The sequence below is a fragment of the Mustela putorius genome, unplaced genomic scaffold (assembly GCF_011764305.1).
Source record: "Mustela putorius furo isolate JIRA1106 unplaced genomic scaffold, ASM1176430v1.1 tig00001130_pilon_pilon_pilon, whole genome shotgun sequence".
In the NCBI taxonomy this organism is placed as follows: domain Eukaryota; kingdom Metazoa; phylum Chordata; class Mammalia; order Carnivora; family Mustelidae; genus Mustela; species Mustela putorius.
The window spans coordinates 1,933,552-1,956,662 of NW_025421584.1; the positions used below are offsets into that span (position 1 = coordinate 1,933,552).

The 23,111-nt window shown below is 36.5% G+C and overlaps 1 protein-coding gene across 1 annotated transcript in view; it reads right to left on the reverse strand.

Moving 5' to 3' along the window:
• Positions 1-23,111, reverse strand: part of LOC123394002 (ankyrin repeat domain-containing protein 26-like) — a 109,998-nt gene that overhangs the window by 47,688 nt on the left and 39,199 nt on the right. Inside the window, exons 10-13 of the mRNA XM_045087424.1 lie at positions 22,740-22,798; positions 19,202-19,292; positions 12,037-12,119; positions 9,422-9,570 (exon numbers count right to left, since the gene is read on the reverse strand). Coding sequence (XP_044943359.1) covers positions 9,422-9,570; positions 12,037-12,119; positions 19,202-19,292; positions 22,740-22,798 — 382 coding nt within the window. The remainder of the gene's footprint in view (positions 1-9,421; positions 9,571-12,036; positions 12,120-19,201; positions 19,293-22,739; positions 22,799-23,111) is intronic.

The window sequence follows — 23,111 nt, forward strand, 5'->3', positions numbered from 1 at the left end:
GAAACAACATGTAAATTACTGCAGTTCCAGAAGGAGGAAAAGGGAGAAAAACATAAAGCTTAAAGAAGTCATGGGTGAGAACTCTCAAACCTGGGGAAACATTTGGAATCCAAGTTTATGAAGCTCAGTCATCAAAAAAACTAATTAAAGAGATTTTCTCCAAAACACATTATAATAAAACCATCGAAAATCAAAATCAAAGAGAGAATCATAAAAGCAGCAAGAGAAAAGAAGCTTGTCACCTACAAGTGAGCCCTCATAAGGCTATTAGCAGTTTCTCAGCAGAAACCTTATATGCCAGGAGAAGAATAGGATTGTATATTCAAAATGCTGAGAGAGGGGAGCCTGGGTGGCTCAATGTGCTGGGCCTCCGCCTTCAGGTCAGGTCATGATCTCTGGGTCCTGGGATTGAGCCCCACATCAGGCTGTCTGCTTGGGGGGAGCCTGCTTCCCCCTCTCTTCAGCCTGCTGTTCTGCCTACTTGTGATCCCTCTCTCTGTGTCAAATAAATAAAATCTTAAAAAAAAATGCTGAGAGAAAAGAACTGCCAACCAAGAATACTTTACTGAGCAAAATTATCCTATAGAAATCAATCAAATCAAATCAGTAATTTGATACACATTAACAGAATGAAAAAAATTACTTGATCATCTCAATATGTGCAGAAAAAGCATTTGACAAAATTCAACATCTTTTCATGATAAACACTCTCAATAAAGTGGGTACCAAAGTATCATACCTGAACATAATTAAGACCACATAGGAAAAACCCACAGCTAACATCATACTCAGTGGCAAAACACTGAAAGTTTTTCCTCTAAGTTCAAGAATAAGACAAAGGCACTCACCTTACCACTCGTATTCAACATCAGACTAGATAAAGAAAGGCATCCAGATCAGAAAAGAAGAAATCAAATTGTCTTTATCTGCAGAGGATATGATCTTACATATAGAAAATCCTGAAGACACCACCAAAAAGCTGTTGGAACTAGCAAAGATGAAGGATGCAATATCCACATATACAAATCCATTACATTTCTATACATTAACCCAAAAAATCTGAAAAAGAAATTTAAAACTACCATTCACAAAAGCATCAAAAAGAACAAAATACTTAGGAATAAACTTAACCAACGAGGTGAAAGATATGTACACTAAAAACTGAGACTTTGAACAAAGAAACATCAGACACACAAATAGGAAGATAACTCATTATTTATAGCTTAGAAAAATCAACATTAAATATCCACATGACTCAAAGCCATCTGTAGATTCAAGGCAATCCTTGTCAAAATTCCAGGGACATTTTTCAGAGAAATAGGTAAAAAGAATCCTTAAATTTATATAGAACAAAAAATACCCCAAATAAGCAAATAATTCCTGGGAAAGAACAAAGCTGGAAGCATCACACTTCCTGTTTTCAAACTGTTACAAAGGTATAAAAATCAAAATAGGATGACCGTTCATTAAAAAAAAAAAAAAAACCACACACACACAAAACCCAAAGAAAAAGAATCAAGAACTGGACAATAAACCCATGGATGTAGTCAACTAAAATTTGATGAGGGAGCTGAGCACACTCAAGGAAGAAAAGATAATCTCTTCAATAAATGATCCTGAGAAAACTGGATATTCACATGCAGAGAATGAAACCCGACCCCTAACTTACCACCACTCATAAAAATTAACCAAAACTGGGTTAAAGACTTAAATATATAACCTTAAACCATAAAACTCCTACAAGAAAACAGGGGGAAATCTCCCTGATATTGCCAACATTGTTGGCAATGATTTTGGATGTGATATCAAAAGTACAACCAACAAAAGCAAAAACAGTGGAACAAGCAATGTTTCTGCACGGCAAAAGAAATGAGCAACGCTCTAGTTCCATTTACGTTGAATATATAGGGGAAGGAAAGGAAAAAATAAGATAAAAACAGTGATGGAAGCAAACCGTAAGGGACTCTTAACTAGAGAAAAGAAACAGAGCTGCTGGAGGGGAGGTGGGCGGGAAGATGGTCTAAATGTGTGGTGGGCATTAGAAGATGGTCTAACTGTGTGGTGGGCTCATCACTTTTGAGGAGCACTGGGTGTTACATGCAAGTGATGAATCACTAAAGTCTACCCCTGAAACTAATAATACAATATATGTTAACTAAGTTGAATTTAAATAAAATCTAAAAAACAAAGCAGAAACAAGTAACATAATGAACATGCAACCTACAGAATGGATGAAAATATATGTAAACCACACTATCTGAAAAAAGGTTAATGTGTAAAGTATATAAAAAATTCATACAATTCAACAGCAAAAAAACAATTCAATTAAAAACTGGGCAAGGCATCTTAATAGACAGCTTTCCTCAGAAGATATTCAAATGGCCAACAGGACCAAAAAATGGGCTCGACATCACTATTCATCAAGGAAATGCATATCAAAACCATAATGATATATCTATCACTTCACACCTGTTAAAATGGCTTACATCAAAAAGGGAAGAGATACCACTGGCAAAGATGTACAGAAAAGGGAATCCTTACACACTGTTACAGGACTGTAAACGGGTACAGCCACTGTGCAAAACAGTGTGGAGGTTCCTCAACAAACGAAAAAATAGAACTATCAGAATATCCAGTAATCCCATTTCTGGGAACATTCTGACAGAAATGAATCAGTATCTCAAAGAGGTATCTGTCCCTCTACATTTACTGCAGCATTATTTATAGCAGCCAAGACACGGAAACGACCTATGTGCCCATCAGTGGATCCACTGATTTAAAAATGTGGTATACACTTACAATGGAATATTTTTAGCCACAAAAAAAGAGGGAAACCCTGCCCTCTGCAACAACATGAATGAACCTTGAGGGAATTAAGCTAAGTGAAGGAAGTCATGCAAAAAGATAAATACTCTATGATCTGACTTACTCAGGGAATCTTGAAAAAAAAAAAAAAAACACACACACATTTATAGATTTGTGGTTGCCAGGGGTAGGAAGCTGAGGGAAATGGGTAGATATTGGCTAGAGGGTACAAACTTCCTGTTACAAGAAGAGTAAGATCTGAGGATCTAATGTACAGAATGGTGATTACAGTTAATAATACTGTTATATATTTAGAAGTTGCTAAAAGAGTTGCTAAAAAAGAAATGATAATTATGTGAGGTGATAGAGCTATTAACACTATTAGCATTTTACAATATAAAAGTATATTAAAGTAATACAGGTATACCTTACATTTACACAGTTATCTGTCAATTATACCTCAAAAAATCTGGACAAAATTCAACAATACTCAGATGTCAAAAATAGCAATAATGTGCTTAACTTTGTTTGAAAATAAAATTATTTGGGGGTGCCTGGGTGGCTCAGTCGGATAAGGTCTGCCTTCAGCTCAGGTCATGATCTCCAGGTCCTGGGATCGAACCCCAAATCAGGCTCCCCACTGAGCTTCTCCCTCTCCCTTTGCCCCTCCCTCCTGCTCATACTCTCTCTCTCACAAATAATTTCTTTTTAATTTTCTTAAAGAAAATGATTTGGTAACTTTTGTATACTTTTAGCTTACTATTTAATCCTAATATAAAAGCTAGACTTACTAATACAAAATTATAATTACTTTTTCATGGACTAAATGCATGCAAGAGAATATTATTAGCATATAGCTACATAAACTCACAAAAAGACTAAATTTCCCAAGAGATTATTAATTTAGGAATTGAGCATGAGCCCCAAAGAGCACTGAAAACAAAAAGAAAGCTAGCAATTATTGTTTTAAAACTGTTAAACAGATAACTATAATCCTACTCATGAGTGAAGTAAATACAATGAACAATAAGCTACACAGGCAAAATAGCCAATAGTAGAGGAGAAAAACTAAAGCAGAGAAATCAAATTTTGATGTGCTATAGGATAACTAAGAAATCAGGATATTTCCTGAAATATAGGATAACCAAGAAAGGCCTTAATTTTTTTTAAGATTTTATTTATTTATTTGACAGAGTAAGAGATCACAAGTAGGCAGAGAGACAGGCAGAGAGAGAGGGGGAATCAGGCCCCCTGCTGAATAGAGAGTCCTGTGCAGAGCTCCATCCCAGGACCCCTGCATCATGACCTGAGCTGAAGGCAGAGATTCAACCCACTGAGTCACCCAGGCACCTCGAAAGGCCTTAATTTTTAAGCACATCTTAAAAAAAAAAAAGGAAGGAGCAAGTAGCAAGCAAGCCATATGAGAGCATTGATGGTAAAAGCACTCCAGAGTCAACAGCAAGTAGAGAGGTATGCTCAAAGTGTTTATAGAGAGCAAAAAAAGAAAAAAAAAAAGAAAAACATTCAGTGTGCCTCAACAGAGTGAAAAGGACAGAAAATAGGAGTTCAAATCAAGGAGAGGTGGTAAGCAATAGGGAGAGACCCTAGATGAATAGATCATACAAGGCCTTGTAGGTGTTAGAAAAAACTTCGGCACATACTCTGAGTGAAATTGGAGACAATTGGGGTTTGAGCAGAGAAAGACATAATCTGACTTGTGTTTTAAAAGATCCACTGTGTTTAGAATAAATGGAAAATGAAAAGGCAAAAGAACAAACAAACAAGACCACCAATTAGTTAATAATTACACTTATACAGACAACAGATGACAGTGGCTTGGTCACGGAGGATGTGCTTGGCTTCTGGATATATTTTGAAGGAAGACCTGACAAGATTTGCTGACAGAGTAGATGGGACATGTATGAAAAAGAAAAAGACAGGAGTCAAAGATGATACCAAGTTTTTTTGGCAGAGCAACTAGAAGAATTGTCATTAACTTAATTGGGAAAGACAAGAAGAGAAGGTATAAGAAAGAATATCAGTAGTTCAATTTTGGACATGTTAAGTTTGCAATACCCAATAACTATCCCAAAGAAATATCAAATAGGCAGTTTCATATGTAGGTCTGGAATTCCACAGAGAGATGTGGGCTGGAGATACAACCTTGAGGATCATTAGAATATACAAGAATATACAAGATAGTAAAAGTCAAGAGAAGGAAGATCAAGAACTGATTCCTGGAAGACTTCAATGTGGAAGACATGGAGAATGAAGAGAAAGAAGCAAATCGGGCTGAGATGTACAGACTAGAAAGGCAGGGGGGGAACCAGGTGAGTGAGTGATATTCTGAAAGCTAAATGAAGACAGAATTTTGGAGAAGAGACTTTTCCAATGGGTGAAAGATTGCTGATAGGTTAAATAAAATGAGATCTAAGAAATTATGTCTAGATTTATTAAAATGAAAATCAGTGGTAACCTTTGAAAGATCAATTCTGGAGTAATGGGAGTGAAAATTACTAGTGATAATTCAATAGTGAATGGGATGGAAATAAGGATCACTGAGTGTATATGGTTCTTTTAAGGATTTCATAGCTAAGTGGAATGATTATAGATGACTTAATTTTCTTGTTTAGTTCAATCCTTACATAATGATGACGTAGTATTTTTGTAATATCTTGAAGTTTTTTAAATTGCATACATGTAGCACTATTTTTTTTTTTTTAAGTGCCTGACCAAGGGTACGCCTGAGTGGCTTAGTTGGTTAAGTCTCTGATTCTTGGTTTGGCTCAAGCCATGATCTCAGGGTTGTGAGATCAAGCCCTGCACAGGGCTCTGCTCTCAGTGCCAAGCCAGCTTATCCCTCTCCCCACCACCGCACCTCAAACCCAACTCTCTTTCTAATATAAACAAATAAAATCTTTTTAAAAAGCCAGACCAAGGCATTAAATAATTCATGAAATTATACAAGCAAAAGACTCCTTAAAAATTTTCTATATATATATTATATAACCTGATTATCATTTTTCTCATGCTTAGAAAGACCACAGAAAAACTCTAAGTTCCAACAGCAGTATTTCATGCTTGATAAAAATCATCTAACTCTAGGATATCTTCTACTATCCAAAATCATTAGTCAGATTAAAATTCTCTAAGGAAAGTACAAGGGGTTTAGAATGTAGAAAATATTCCTACTTTGTAAATTGAATTCTCATAAATTCTATAATATGAAGTTACTATTGAAAATTTTGGTGGGGTGCATGTAGAAATAGATTCTCTTTAAAAAGGAAGGATAATAGCATGCATGCATGATATCTTAAGAAGATTCAACACATTAGCAACATCTTAGTTTATAGCACAGGGATCAAATGAAATGTTTGTATAGAACATGGGACAAGTTGCCATATGAAATCTCTTGGTAATATTCAGATCAATTTGAGGGTCCAACATTTGAGCACTCATGCGCTAGGAACCAAAACCAAAACCTAGTGACTAGCAATTTTGTTGGTAATAAGAGTGCCAGTATAGCAGGTAACTTCCTTTTGCAACACATCAGATTTTAAAAGTATTCTGTTTTTCACAAAACTCAACCATTCTCCTACACCATACACAGAGATAAATTCTAAATGGATGAAAGACCTCAATGTGAGAAAGGAATCCATCAAAATCCTAGAGTAGCCCATAGGTAGTAACCTCTTCCTCATCAGCCACAGCAACTTCTTTCAGAACATGTCTCCAAAAGCAAAGGAAAAAAAAGTGAAAATGAACTTTTGGACTTCAAGATAAAAAGCTTCTGCACAGCAAAGGAAACAGTCAACAAAACAAAGAACAACCAACAGAATGGGAGAAGATATTCACAACTGACACTACAGATAAAGGGCTGGTATCCAAGATCTATAAAGTACTTCCCAAACTCCACACCCAAAAAACAAATAATCAAGTCAAAAAATGTGCAGAACAACAGAGTCATGAAAAAGTGCTCCACATCACTCCATATAAGGGAAATACAAATCAAAACCATAATGAGATACCACCTCACACCAGTCAGAATGGCTAAAATTAACAAGTCAGGAAATGACAAATCCTGGTGAGCATGCGAAGAAAAGGGAACCCTCCTACACTGTTGGTGGGAATGCAAGCTGGTGCAACCACTCTGGAAAATAGCATGGATATTCTTCAAAAAGTGAAAAATAGAGCTACCCTATGACCCAGCAATCGCACTACAGGGTATTTACCCTAAAGATACAAAAGTAGTGATCGGAGGGGCACAGGCACCTGAATGTTTATAGCAGCAATGTCTACAATAGCCGAATGATGGAAAGAACCTACATGCTCTTTCAAGATGAATGAATGGATATCAACAGATGAATAGATAAAGAAGATGTGTTACACACACACATACACACACACACACACACACATACATACGATGGACTACTATGCAGCCATCAAAAGAAATGAAATCTTGCCATTTTCGATGACATGGATAGAACTAGAGGGTATTATGCTGAGCAAAATAAGTCAATCAGAGAAAGACAATGATTGTATGATCTCCCTGAGATGAGAAAGTTGAGAGGCAACATGGGGGACTTGAGGGGTAGCAAAGAAATAAATGAAACAAGATGGGATCAGAAGGGAGACAAACCATAGGAGACTCTTAATATCACAAAACAAACTGAGGGTTGCTGGAGGGGGGGTATGGAGAGGGTGGTTGGGTTATGGACATTGGGGAAGGTATATGCTATAGTGAATGCTGTGAAATGTGTAAACCTGGCGATTCACAGACCTGTACCCCCGGGGCTACTAATACATTATATGTTAATAAAAAAATAAAGGAATAGCATGGAGGAATTAGAAGGAAGGGGAAAATGAAGGGGGGAAAATCAGAGGGGGAGATGAACCATGAGAGACTATGGACTCTGGGAGTCAAACTGAGGATTTTAAAGGGTAATGAGGTTGGAGAGTTGAGTGAGCCCAATGATGGGTATTAAGTAGGGCATGTGTTGCATGGAGCCCTGGGTGTTATACACAAACAACAAATCACAGAACATTACATCAAAAACTAATGATGTATTGTATGGTGACTACCATACCACCATAAAAAAAAAAAAAAAAGAAGAAGAAAGAAAGAAGAAGAAATGCTGGGATAGAAAAATAAATAAGTAAATAAAAGTATTCTAAAATTTGCATAAAACATGACATCAAACCAAAAACTTTAAATATACTTTGTTAAACAATCAGTACCTTGTAGACTTAAACTCATTTTTTCCAACAGTCACATACTACATTGTTTTACAGGGGTAAAAATTTCCTTCCCTATTGACAGATACTTAAGACTATCTCTAACTTTTTAATATGAAAATAATGCTATAATAAATATCCTTAACATATGTCATATTTTATATAAATAAAATGTATAATAAATGTCCTTATAATGTGTGTGTGTGTGTGTGTGTGTGTGTGTGTGTATGTGTGTTTACACAAGTCACATTTTCCCGTAGGATCTAGTCCTGGCAATGAAGTTCTTGGGATAAGGGGTCAGAATATTTAAAACTTTTATTTTTAATTTTTTCAATTTATTTATTTTCAGAAAAACAGTATTCATTATTTTTTCACCACACCCAGTGCTCCATGCAATCCGTGCCCTCTATAATACCTGCCACCTGGTACCCCAACCTCCCACACCCCCGCCACTTCAAACCCCTCAGATTGTTTTTCAGAGTCCATAGACTCTCATGATTCACCTCCCCTTCCAATTTACCCAACTCCCTTCTCCTCTCTAACACCCCTTGTCCTCCATGATATTTGTTATGCTCCACAAATAAGTGAAACCATATGATAATTGACTCTCTCTGCTTGACTTATTTCACTCAGCATAATCTCTTCCAGTCCCGCCCATGTTGCTACAAAAGTTGGGTATTCATCCTTTCTGATGGAGGCATAATACTCCATAGTGTATATGGATCAAATCTTCCTTATCCATTCGTCTGTTGAAGGGCATCTTGGTTCTTTCCATAGTTTGGCGACCGTGGCCATTGCTGCTATAAACATTGGGGTACAGATGGCCATTCTTTTCACGACATCTGTACCCTTGGGGTAAATACCCAGGAGTGCAATTGCAGGGTAATAGGAAAGCTCTATTTTTAATTTCTTGAGGAATCTCCACACTGTTCTCCAAAGAGGCTGCACCAACTTGCATTCCCACCAACAGTGGAAGAGGGTTCCCCTTTCTCCACATCCTCGCCAACACATGTTGTTTCCTGTTTTGATAATTTGGGCCATTCTAACTGGTGTAAGGTGATATCTCAATGTGGTTTTAATTTGAATCTCCCTGAGGGCTAATTTAAACTCTTCAGAAAAGGTTTACCAATTTTATTTAACAACAGTGTATAAGAATGCCCTTTTCTTCACATTTGCTGTTAATTTCTTAATAAAATATTTATCATTATGATTGCAAAAAATGGTATCTCAGTATTTAAATTTTTCTGATTAGTACCCAAGATGAAATAGTCTTACTAAAAAATATAAAATTTGTTAATCATGAATGTTAGCTCCAACTAGAATTTGTTTTATAGGAAAAGAATAATTACCTACTATTTAAATATTGCTATAGGCTTACCCATGAGATTCTTCATTTTCCGTAATAGGACATAGGTTGTTATCAGTTTTTCCACTCCCTATTGGATGCATTAGTCCAGCAGCAGCAGCAGAATATATGCTTTCTAATACTGCCGTTTCATCATTTTGGTGCTTCTCCATTTCTTCAACCTTTAACAGAAGTTTGATACGAAGGATAATTGTTACTAGTTTATTCATTAAAATGAACTTTTTTAAATCAATTATACATGTTTTAAAGATTTCATTTATTTATTCATCAGCGTGAGAGAGAGCACAAGGAGGAGGAGGTGCCAGCAGTGGGAGAAGCAGGCTCCCTACTGAGCAGGGAGCCTAATGCAGGACCCCATCCCAGGATCCTGGGATCATGACCCAAGCCAAAAGTGGACTCTTAACTTACTGAGCCACCCAGGCATCCCAGAACTTTTTTCATTAATTATATCATTTGACTCTTAGTTTGTCATAATTTTAATTGATAAAAATATTTTATGTTTATCATTACAAGTAACTGCAATATTTATAAATTCTGCTTCATTTCTGTTTCAATAAAAAGAGAGGAATTGGGACGCATAGGTACCTCGTTGGTTAAGTATCTGCCTTGGGCTCAGGTCATGATCCCAGAGTCCTGGGACAGAGTTCAGGCCTCCTTCTTCTGCCAGTACTTCCCCCTGCTTGTGTGAACATGCTGTCTTGCTCTCTCTATCTCTCAGTCTCTCTCCGACAAATAAATAAAATCTTTAAAATAACTAGTTTGATTTATACTTTTTTGCCATTTGCATGTCAAACTCTTGGTCTTCTTTCACTTCAAACGTAACCCGTGGGTTCCTTACTTTTTTATATTCTCTGTCACTATCAAAACTCATTTTTGTTAAAAATATGCTCAGAGTCTGATTTGTTATCATTTTCAGAGTCTGATTTATTTTCACTTAAGGAAAGATCAGAAGATGACCGGCAACTACAATCCGAGGATGAATGAGAAAGAACGACATTTTCGAGTCTAGACTCTTTCTGTTCAGGTGATGCCCGAAGTGTGACAAAGACAGGCACTGCAAATGCATCTTTTTTCTCGCAATCAAATCTATCATTTGTCAAATTAGAAGGTTATTCCGTTAAGTTTGCTCCTTCTGTAAAGGGACCATGTAGGGATTCTTCCTTAGGATAAGCAGTAATGTTGTTTTTGTTTTTGTTTTTGTTTTTCACAAATTTCACCAAACTTCTGCTTTAACTCTCTGGTGATGAGTTTTAACTTATTTTTCCACTCTAATTTGTCTTGTTTGGTCCACATGTCCTCACACTTTTGAACAGAGGGATGTTCTGAATATAAAAATATATCATCCTCTCTATCACATTCCTTCTTCATTCCTGGTTCTTGGGCCATTTTTGATAGATACAAAAATGGAAAGTGAAAGTGCTGTATTTGATTTTCAGATGTCCCTTCTGTTAGCATACATGTTTATAAAATAACTTTATCCTTAAGTAATCGAGTATGGACAAAGGAAAAATTAGAAAATAATTAAAATTTAACTGTTAAATTCCTTAATCTATGTTAAGATGCTCCCAAGTCACTGGATTGTAACTAAGAAGCGAAAAATAACTTGCCCTAGCCTGAAATAGAAGAAAAACACAAATCCATAAACTTAATTTTGTCAGTTTTTTAAGCTAAACAATTCATCACATGTTACATCTACCAAAAAATGAATTACATGATTTTCAATGTTACAAACTTAAAAACATTTTATCTTACCATACCTTAAACAGTGAGCCCCAATAGTGCATTTGATGATGTTTTTTAAAGATTAATAACTAGACAATAGGCAAACTTATTATTAGGAACTGAAATCAATAAACATCAATCAGAAAAGAAAAATAAATTCCTAAATTTTAATTCAAATTATATACTATGATAGTATTATACATCACTATAAATTATCTGCCTGTATGCAGCTATTGTAATGTCCTCTGAGAGTAGGTAAGAAAAAATGTTAATAATATTTACAGATTCCCTATACTGAAATGAAATAACTGAAAATGTGCCTGTTTATTACCCAACTACAAAGGTCGCATCCTGGAAGGTGTGATTCTACAATAGGCAATTGTGTTGATTTTATGACCCTACTCTCTGAAGTCAACTACACAGAGATCACAAGGCAAAATAAATCTTTAATCTTGACATTAGTGACAGGCAATACAGAACTGCACATTTTGAACCACTGAGAACTGCACATTAAGAACCACCAAGAACCACTCCTTCTACATGAGTCTAAGTCAGTAGTCATCATTGTTATACTGCTCATAATTTCAACTGCTTAAACATATGGTTCAGTATTTGATGTTACCTTTTTAGCATGTAAAAACTTACAAAAATGGAAGAAGCAAATAATATTCAGGATTTTTTTTCGGTCCAATTGCAAGGATAAAGTTTAACTATAAGCGACTATAAATTCTAACAATATTTTAAATTTGGTAACTTGTAAAATTTTATAAAAACTAAATATTAAATTATAATCTATCAACTTCAATACGCTCTGTTCAGAAGATAATTTCAATTGAACTATGTTACGTTCTTAAAGCAGGGAAAACAATATAAAATTGGAAATTTAAATTTAAATTTGTATATACCTGCAGGTGTTTATTTTCACTTTCATTACAACTTTCTTCCTCTTTTTCTGTTGTCATTTCTAAGTCTAGTTCTCCAGAAAAATCTATATATTTTAGTAAAATGGACAAATTAGAATGGTTAGATAAAAGCTATAACCTTCATAAAGATAGAAAACAATATCTTATCAATTAAGAGTTTAAATTAAACTTAATCTTTAGATGAAAATTTAATTTAAGAAATACTTTTAATTAACAAAAATTTCAGGAAACCATTTGGGAAATACTAAATGTCACTAGGTTAAAGGCATACAAACATCTCAAAGGGGCTAGAAGGCGGAAAATGGGGGGAGTATAAAAGCCAGTAATAAGACAAGGGAGAGAAGCACACAACAGGGTAAATATCTAAAATACAGGAATCAAAGAGGAAGACATCACCAGCAGTTCAGAATGCCAGAGAAAAGGGCAGACAGTAGAAAGGGTTGGAGAGTTTAGCACAACTCAAAATTATGAAAGCTTTATATGTATTTTTAAGATACCTGGACACAAACATATTTTCAGCAATGGTTCACAGTAATATTTGCATTTGAGGCAGGTCACTCTCAATGCTGTGGGGAGGGATGAATTTGAGGGGCATTTTAATATAAGATGGGAGATGAATGAGAAGGCACTGATGCAAAATAAAGATGAAGCACACCTGAACTGACAGACTCGTTCTAGAAATATTGAGGATATAAAATTATCAGGGCCAGTACAGAATAAATCTATACCAAATGAATAAACACACAATCTTGGGTCCTTAGCAACCAACTCTGCTCATTACTTTACAAAAGGAATCAAGTGGGAATTATTCTACATGAACTGTTTTAAGTTGCATGTATTTATTTTATAATTTTTCTGTTCCATATCTTCCTGTGTTACAGGAACCTGTAGGTGCTTTGTTTTATTTATTTTTATTATTTTTATTTTTTTTAAAGATTTTATTTATTTATTTGACAGAGAGAGATCACAGTAGGAGAGAGGAAGGGAAGCAGGCCCCCTGCTGAGCAGAGAGCCCGATGTGGGACTCGATCCCAGGACCCTGAGATCATGACCTGAGCCGAAGGCAGCGGCTTAACCCACTGAGCCACCCAGGCGCCCGGTGCTTTGTTTTAAAAGTCCTGCTTCTTGGATCCACCAAGCTCATGAGGAAGTAACAGGAGCAAATCACTTGTATAGGTAAATAACTTTGAACTTATTGTCTGTATTCACTACTCTAGGAGATTAATTGAAAATCTTTTGAAAATATAGCGTTAGTTCTACAAGGAAAGAAAGAACATAAAACTACAGGGGTGAAAAAAATACTGTACAATTTATTGGTACCAATCTGATCATATGACTGATGAAAGGCCCTGAGTTAACTGGTACATTAAGTAGAGCACAAATTAGAAATGGTTAATCAATAGACTGAGTATCAGGAGAATATTATTTTTAAATGATATAGTACTCCTGAAAACCAATATTCCACCTATTCATCAAAATTAATGAAGGGGGGCGCCTGGGTGGCTCAGTCAGTTAAACGGCTGCTTTCAGCTCAGGTCATGACTGGGTCCTGGGATGGAGTCCTGCATCGGGCTCCCAGGTCAGTGGGGAGTCTGTTTCTCCCTCTGCCCCTCCTTCCACTTTTTCTCTCAATCTCTCTCAAATAAATAAAATCATTAAGTAATAATAACAATAATAATAATGATAATAATAAAGGGGCATCTGGGTGGGTCAGTGAGTTAAGTGTCTGACTCTGGATGTCAGCTCAGGTCATGATCTCATGGTCATGAGATGGAGCCCCACATCAGACCCCATGCTAAGTGTGAAGCCTGCTGCTTAGGGTTCTCTCCCTCTCTCTCCTGCCTTCCCTCCCTCCCTCCCCACTTTCTTGCTCTCTAAGAAAAAATAAAAATAATAAAACAAGGAGATAGACAATGTGTACATAATTGAGAAGACGGTACTATATAGTAAATTCTCAGTGATTCCCATTATGGCTGGGAAAGCCAACGCTAAAATAAAGTCATAGAGAATATAGGAAATATTCTAATATTTGGCTTGGGAAGCTGCTTTTTCTAGTTACATTGAATATAATTTGACCAATACTTGTGAATTTAAAGCTATAAAAATAAGGCTAAGAAACTTTGTTTTCAATAAGCAATCTTTAGACCTCTACCTAGTATTCCCAGCTGGGCACAAGCATCTAAATATAATCCTGCCACCCACTCTCAAGTAAATGCTAAAAAAAGCCTAAAAGAAATTATTTTCTCCTAATTCTTTTTTTAAAAAAGATTCTATTTATTAAAATTTAAAAAATATGTATTTCAGAATTAGTGTCACACTTACTGATAATAAAAATTTTAACATGTAGGGAACCAATCCTGTAATTCTATAATTTCCAAAAGGAGTTTGATTTGGGAGATCATATCGATCTTTTAAGGGTTTTTGGAAACAGCTATCAAATCAAAAAATTAAATATCTTTACCAAAAAATGCCATAGCTTCCGTATCTCATTTGAATAACAAATACCAATATAACCTGTATCTTTGATGTCCAATAGACCTGAGGAGGATGAATATGTGGCTATGGTTTACCCCATGTATAGCACTCCATCTGCCTTCAGTATTCTTTGTGGCGCTGCTGTGATTAAATCTGTTCTAGTGCATATACCCTCAAACCATCTTAAGTGAATTCTCTGGAGTTTCCTGCTCAACTCCAAAATTCTCAGCTAACGAGCCGTTCTTTTTCCCCTTGTTCCCATCACTGTCCCCTTCCTCAAAAGTAATTACTGAAAAAAAAGAAAAAAAAGTAATTTCTGGGGACACATGAACGGAGCCTTGGATTGCACATCCGGCTCTTGATTTCAGCTCCCATCATGATTGAAAGGTCCCTGGATAGAGTCTCACATCTGCCTCCAGGCTTGGAAGCTGGTCTCCTCCAGAGAGGCAGGGGGAGAGAGAGGTGGAATCAGGCTCCCTGCGGAGCAGAGAGCCAGATGCGGGGCTCAAACTCAGGACCCTGAGACCATGACCCGAGCTGAAGGCAGAGCCTTTAACCGACTGAGCCACCCAGGTGTCCCCATCTTAAAGTTTCTTGATCCACTCACGCAAGAAGATATATAAAACACATCTACGAAACAATGTACAATAAGCTTTCAATATGGAAATATGACTATCAAAATGGAAGAATGCTATTTAATTGCCACAGAATACTTAGGCACTGAAAATCTTTTGTATTTCAGAATCAGTGTCATAGTTACTGATACTAGCAATTTTAGCATGTAGGGAACCAACCCTATAAGTACTTTTGTTTCCAAAAGTAGTTTAATTTGGTAGACAATGTCAGGGTTTTTTTCTTAATTTTTTATTTCTTTTCAGAGTAACAGTATTCATTGTTTTTGCACCACACCCAGTGCTCCATGCAATCTGTGCCCTCTATAATACCCACCACCTGGTTCCCCCAACCTCCCACCCCCTACGCCTTCAAAACCCTCAGACTGTTTTTCAGAAGGTTGTTTTGCATCGTCTCTCACGGTTCACCTCCCCTTTCAATTTCCCTCATCTCCCTTCTCCACTCCATCTCCCCTTGTCCTCCATGATATTTGTTATGCTTCACAACTAAGTGAAACCATACGATAATTGACTCTCTCTGCTTGACTTATTTCACTCAGCAGAATCTCTTCCAGTCCCATCCATGTTGCTACAAAAGGTGGGTATTCATCCTTTCTGATGGAGGCATAATGCTCCATAGTGTATATGGACCACATCTTCTTTATCCATTCATCCGTTGAAGGGCATCTTGGTTCTTTCAACAGTTTGGTGACCGTGGCCATTGCTTCTATAAACACTGGGGTATAGATGGCCCTTCTTTTCACTACATCTGTATCTATGGGGTAAATACCCAGGAGTGCAATTGAAAGGTCATAGGGAAGCTCGATTTTTAATTTCTTGAGGAATCTCCACAATGTTCTCCAAAGTGGCTGCACCAACTTGCATTCCCACCAACAGTGTAAGAGGGTTCCCCTTTCTCCACATCCTCTACAACACATGTTGCTTCTAGTCTTGCTAATTTTGGCAATTCTAACTGGTGTAAGGTGGTATCTCGATATGGTTTTAATTTGAAACTCCCTGATGGCCTGTGATGATGAACATTTTTTCATGTGTCTGATAACCATTTGTATGTCTTCATTGGAGAAGGGTCTGGTCATATTTTCTGCCCATTTTTTTATATTACAGCATGGTACTGGCATAATAACAGACACATAGACCAGTGGAACAGAGTAGAGAGCCCTGATATGGACCCTCAACTCTATGGTCAAATAATCTTCCACAAAACAGGTAAAAATATACATTGATAAAAAGACAGTCTCTTCAATAAAAGGTGCTGGGAAAACTGGACAGCTATATGTAGAATAATGAAACTTGACCATTCTCTTACACCGTACACAAAGGTAAACTCAAAATGCATAAAAGACCTCAACGTGAGACAGGAATCCATCAGAATCCTAGAGGAGAACATAGGCAGTAACCTCTTCAATATCAGCCACAGCAATTTCTTTCAAGATATGTCTCCAAAGGCAAAGGAAATAAAAGTGAAAATGAACTTTGGGGACTTCGTCAAGATCAAAAGCTTCTGCACAGCAAAGGAAACATTCAGCAAAACAGAGAGGCAACCCACAGAATGGAAGAAGATATTTGCAAATGACAGTACAGACAAAAGGTTGATATCCAGGATCTATAAAAACTCCTCAAACTCAACACACACAAACAGACAATCATATAAAAAAATGGGCAGAAGATATGAACAGATAATGTCAGTTTTTGCAGGGGTTTTCAATCAGCAATAATATCAATAAATTACCTATGTTAAAAAAATAAAAACCTATAGCTTCTGTATCTCATTTAAATAATGAATATCAATCTAACATATATCTTTGATGTCCAGTAGAACTGAGGAGGATGAATACGTGGCTATGATTTACCCCATGTCTAGCACTCCATCTGCTTTCAGTATTCTCTGTAGAGCTTCTGTGATTTAATCTGTTTAGAGCAAATACCCTCAAGCCGGCTCAAGTGAATTCTCTGGAGTTTCCTCCTCAACTCCAAAATTTCCCAGCTAATGTGCCCTTCCTTTTTCCATCATTCCTGTCACTGTCCCTCTTCTCCAAAAGTAATTCTGGGGGTGCCTGGGTGGCAGCGGATTTGCCATCCAGCTGTTGATTTCGGCTCAAGTCATGATGGCACCGTCTTGGGATTGAGCCCCGCATCGGGCTCTAGTCTCAGAAGTGAACCTGTTTGAGGCAGCTCTCTCCCTCTCCCTTTGCCCATCCCCCTAATCACTCACTGTCTCTCTCATTCTCTCTCCCTAAAATAAATAAAGAAAGAAATCCTTAAAACAGAATTATTTCTGGATCTATGGTCTTGATTGTTCTGCTTTTACACCCATTTTACTAGGGTTCATCTTCACCATTTCTTTCCTCTTTATTTAGCACTAGTATCTCACATCTATAATCTCTCTTTCTGCATCTCCTTGCTTCCCTCTAGCTAAAAACATGCTCACAAATAAAAACAAAATAATACTTCTTGATCCCATGGTGTCCTGAACTATCCACTGGCCCTTCCAGATATCTCTACAGAAACCCCTTGCTACAGAGCACATGACACAGGGACCACAGACATTGGCATCACCTGAGAGGTCAGAAGCAGAATCCCAGACCTGCTGCTCACAATCTGCATTTTTAGTAAGGTCTCTGATTACTAAAGTTGGAGAAATTCTAGTCCATACTGTGTCTGCTACCACATTCCTTTACCTTAACTTCACCTTCTAGAAACAAGCCTTATGTGCATCACTATCAATTCTTCGAAAGTGGAAATGTCTTAAAAGCCATAAGCTATCTAATGGACTTTTTATCATGGCTAAAGTTTTCTTGATTTCTCCTGAACTGACCCTCCTCCCTTCTTCCTTCCAATACTCTTTCTTTGCACTCAATGAGACTATTTATGAAGTACCACAATTTTTATGCCATTAAGATACACACATAGCTCTGCATCATCAACCAGGGAAGTCCTGAATGTCTTCCCAACCATGAGGAAAGAAGTAAGAGCAGGAAAATTTTGGTATCCTACTCTAACAGGTTTTGGTACTGGAAGCTCACCTGATATTATTCTTGCAATTCCTATAGTCTGCTCCTCATTTAAAAGAATTATTTTGGTGGGGTTATGGGCATTGGGGAGGGTATGTGCTATGGTCAATGCTGTGCAGTGTGTAAACCTGGAGATTCACAGACCTGTACCCCTGCAGCTAAGAACACATTATATGTAAATAAAAAAATAAAAAATATTAAAAAGAAAATAAAAAATAAAGAATTGTTTTACTTTACCACCTTTCACATTAAGAGATGCTTATTGTCCTTCATTTACTCCCTGTATTCTTGACTTTCTTTTTTAAAAATTTATTTTTTATTTATTTTCATCATTACAGTATTCATTATTTTTGCACCACACTCAGTGCTCCATGCAATCCATGCCCTCTATAATACCCACCACCTGGTACCCCAACCTCCCACTCCCCGCCCCTTCAAAACCCTCAGATTATTTTTCAGTGTCCATAGTCTCTCATGGTTCACATCCCCTTCCAATTTCCCCCAACTCCCTTCTCCTCTCTATCTCCCATGTCCTCCATGCTATTTTTATGCTCCGCAATAAGTGAAACCATGAGATAATTGACTGACTCTGCTTGACTTCACTCAGCATAATCTTTTCCAGTCCCGTCCATGTTGTTACAAAAGTTGGGTATTCGTCCTTTCTGATGGAGGCATAATACTCCATAGTGTATATGGACCACATCTTCCTTATCCATTCATCCGTTGAAGGGCATCTTGGTTCTTTCCACATCAGTCACTCTTTTTATCCTTTCCACTTATTTCCTGACGTTCCTTTGGTCTTAGAGTATCTTGAAATGGAGCTACTAATTAATCTCCTTTGTGGCACCCTCAATTTCATCTGTTACTGACACTGACACCTGATAAGACTTCAACTTATCTCCTTTTCAATCTTTCTCCTCTTTATCTCTAATTCAATAGGTGACTTTCTTTGGATATTTAAATATATCAGTGTTCCCATTTTACATCAGTATTTTATCAAATGACTTTTTAATAAAATACAAGTCTTACCTCCTACTTGTTGTTTTAATGTACTTGCCCCTTTCTGTTCATTTACAGGTAAATGAACAGCGTATGTTTCTGGAAGACTCTCAGAATTACTCTGTTAAAATGAACAACAAAAATGAGTTGCATAAAGATTACCTAATCCTTTCCTAAGAAAATATCTGAATTTCCTACTTTAATAGCAATCAGACTCACAAATAAGAAAAGCATATACATTTGAAAATAAGTAATAGTAATCAGACTCACAAATAAGAAAAGCAAACATTTGAAAAACTCATATATGCTTTCTAAATTAAATATAATGTTTAATCTTCATTTGGCCAATGGCTGTAAACTGAACATCAAATGCCAGAGTAAATATGTACTTATATGTACTTATATGTACATTTCCACAGGAACTAACAAAACACCTAACTCTCCTTTGCATTCCCCACCAAAATAAAAGGATATTAAAAATATGTATTAAATAAATTCTTTAATAAGTATATTTGCTACAAATTTAAACTTCTCCTAACAGCAGAACTTTTTTCCATGTTAAAATAGGACACTTGACATAAGAAACCTTGGAGTAGATCATGTTGAGTATAAAGAGTACAGTTTGGTAACTGCTGCTTCATTTGGATAAACAAAGGCTTGGAAACTTTATTGACAGGATAATGGTTAAAGGCAATGGCAAAGTAGGAAGAAAAAGTTTTCTTGAAATTATGTTTAAATAATAGCAAAAAGTTTTATATATAGGTATGAAACTCTCCAAAAAGTAAAATAAGCTTTCATAAGGGAATAATAAGAACATTTATTTATTAATTACCTAAAAGGTACCAGGCACTTATTTTAGTATACCCATTTTCATTTATACAAACAACAATAATACCAATGGTTATGACAATGGGGTGGATCTTCCTGCTTCCTGGGCATTCCAAGACATTAGAGTGAAATGATGAACCGTGTGATCCACGGTTCTGTCTGTCTAGAATTTCTAGAAGGTCTCCAAGACCTTCATACAACTGGTCCTTCTCATCCTTTACTTGGCAGTTCTTGCCACACTCAAAGAGATTGTTTCTGACCAACAAAATTCCATACGAGTTCTCATCCCCATTCTAACTGCAAACTCCCCCACAATTCCCTAACCTAACATTTCCATTTTCTTTATATGAACCACTAACAGTGACTTACAGTGCGTTGTTGTTTCCTCATTTTTCTGCTTCAACCACTACAGCCTAACCCCTCAACTTGTACAGCCTGGTACATAGCTGGTATTCAATAATAAATGTATTTAAGGTCAAAACACTTAAAATAATCTCACTGAGGGGGAATCTATATGGATCAGTCAGTCAAGCAACTGACTGTTGATTTCAGTTCAGTTCATGATCTCAGGGTTGGGAGATTAAGCCCCATGTTGGGCTTCATGGTGAGCATGAAGCCTACTTGGGAATCTTTCTGTCCCTCTTTTTCTGCCCCTCCACATCCCCCTCACATGCTCTCTCTCTCTCTCTCTCTCTTTCTCTAAAAAACAATAACAATCTCACTGAGAAGGTCTCAAGTACCAAGTCACTATACTAGGTATCGATCCTTGCACAATGCAAGGGTTAAGGGCATTGATAGCTGTGCAGTCCAAACTCCACATATAACTTTGGATTACCCCAAAACATTACTAAAATCCTATTGAACTTCCTACTTCAAAATCAGTTAGACTTAAAAACAGCAAAAGTGTATATTAAAAACCAAAATATTGAAAGAAAACCTTTTATCTCTAGAATAGAGATCATTAGATCTCTAGATCTAATCTACTTCTTAATCCTCATTTGACCATTGACTCTGTAAACTGAGCACAGAAGGTCAAAGTAAATTATAACCTAATGATGAACTTACCAATAACGTAAAGTCAATTAACACATTTTGTATGTCCTATATATTATATACAGTATTCCTACAATATGAACTAAAGAAAAGGTTATTAAGAAAATCATAAGGAAGAGAAGATACATTAACAGTACTGTACTGTATCAAAAAAAAGTCTGAGTGTAAGTGGACAAGCAATTCAAACCCATCTTGTTCAAGGGTCAACTGTATACTTATGCAATGTCATTGAAATTTAACATAGCCCAAATTAGAAATCCACCTGCCCATTCTAACTTTGCCCTTCTTTTCTTGACACTACTGCCATTTATTTTATTGTCCTTCAGAAATCTTCACATTTCAAAAAAGTGTCCTCGATATTTAGTAAATCACTAAATACTGCTGTGATCATTTTTGTCTGGTATTTCTATAGTGCCCTTAACAGTTTACAAAGTGTTTTCACATTTGTTCTTTACACATACCTGAGAGGTAGGTATTAGAACCATTTTTATGAATGAGGTCTGTGACCTTCAAACAGGTTAAACAAGTTTTTCTGGGATCCCACAGCTACCAAGTGACAGAACCTGGGTGCCACGGTATCTTTTGACTTCAAACACGGTGCTTGAAGCACTGTGTAGCACCTACCTGTGCTAAGAGATCAGGCCCTTTTTACCTCCTTCCATAGCCCATCACCTTAGAAAAGGTCATCATTTCTTTACACTCATGCTTCTACAAGTATGGTTGCCACAAAGATACTCAAGGCATACTATTTTAACTATCCAAAATAGTTTTTACTTATTGAAAACACCACTAGACCAGCAATGCCTGGGCATTTCTGGGATTTAGCCCCACATGACAGCAGGGAGCCTGCTTCTCCCTTGCCCTCTGCTCCTCCCCCCACTCATGATCCCTTTCTCTCTCTCTCGAATAAATAAATGAAATCTTCTAAAAAATAAATAAACAAAACACCACTAAACCAATAATACCACTAATACCATTATATTATTGTAATATTTATTATAATCCCAATGCTCCTTGTAAATTTACTTAACAATCCAAATAAAATAGTTTCAGGGCCCCCCGATGGCTCAGTTGAGCTCTGTGCTCAGACTGGAGTCTGCTTCAGATTCTCCCTCTCCCTCCCACTCACTCACTCTCTCTCTCAAATACTTAAATAAACTACATATTTAAAAAAATATACATATACATATGCATATCATACATGCATATAGATAGATAGATAGATAGATAGATAGATAGATAGACTTTCAAGTCCCAGGCATTATCTTTTCAAGTTCCAAGTTGTAAAAAACTAAAAATCCAAACTCTTTCTAGATCTCATTAGGGGTTTTGCACATCCATATACACCACAGAATCATATATCTGGCCATAAGCTGGCCTGGAGTAATTCTTTGGTTATTCAGATAACTTAATTTCAAAATACAAGCTAATTCCTTATCACGTCTAAGCCTCCGTTTTCTGCAATACTACTACACAGCTTTCATTAGGTTAAGTTTGTAAAATAATAGAACTGTATTATGCTGGATTATTATATTTAGCACATAAATATTTTATCAATTACAGGTAAAAAGTATAAGGAAATAGTTTTTATGGGCAAATGCAGAGATGAGAGAGTAACGTCTAAGCATCCCTTTTACATTTTAACATCATTCCATGCTTTGATTTTTAAATAATAATAAAACGGTACCTCAGAATCCCAAGGTGATTCCTCAGTTTGTTCTGTGAATGCTAATGCTGACAGTGTAACTATAAAATACAGTCACAGATACATTAATGAGAACATGTATTATGTATTTTAAATGTGTATACAAGCCTATCCCCCTTCACGATTACTTCAATAAAATAAAAGTAAAAGCAGTACAGATTTTCAGAGGGTAGAAGTATTTTCAGGAAGAAAAAGCTGGTAGCAGTCGGGATACTTAAAAAGAAAGACAGCATTGGGAGGGAGACAAACCATAAGTGACTCTTAATCTCACAAAACAAACTGAGGGTTGCTGGGGGGAGGGGGTTTGGGAGAAGGGGGTGGGATTATGGACATTGGGGAAGGTATGAGCTTTGG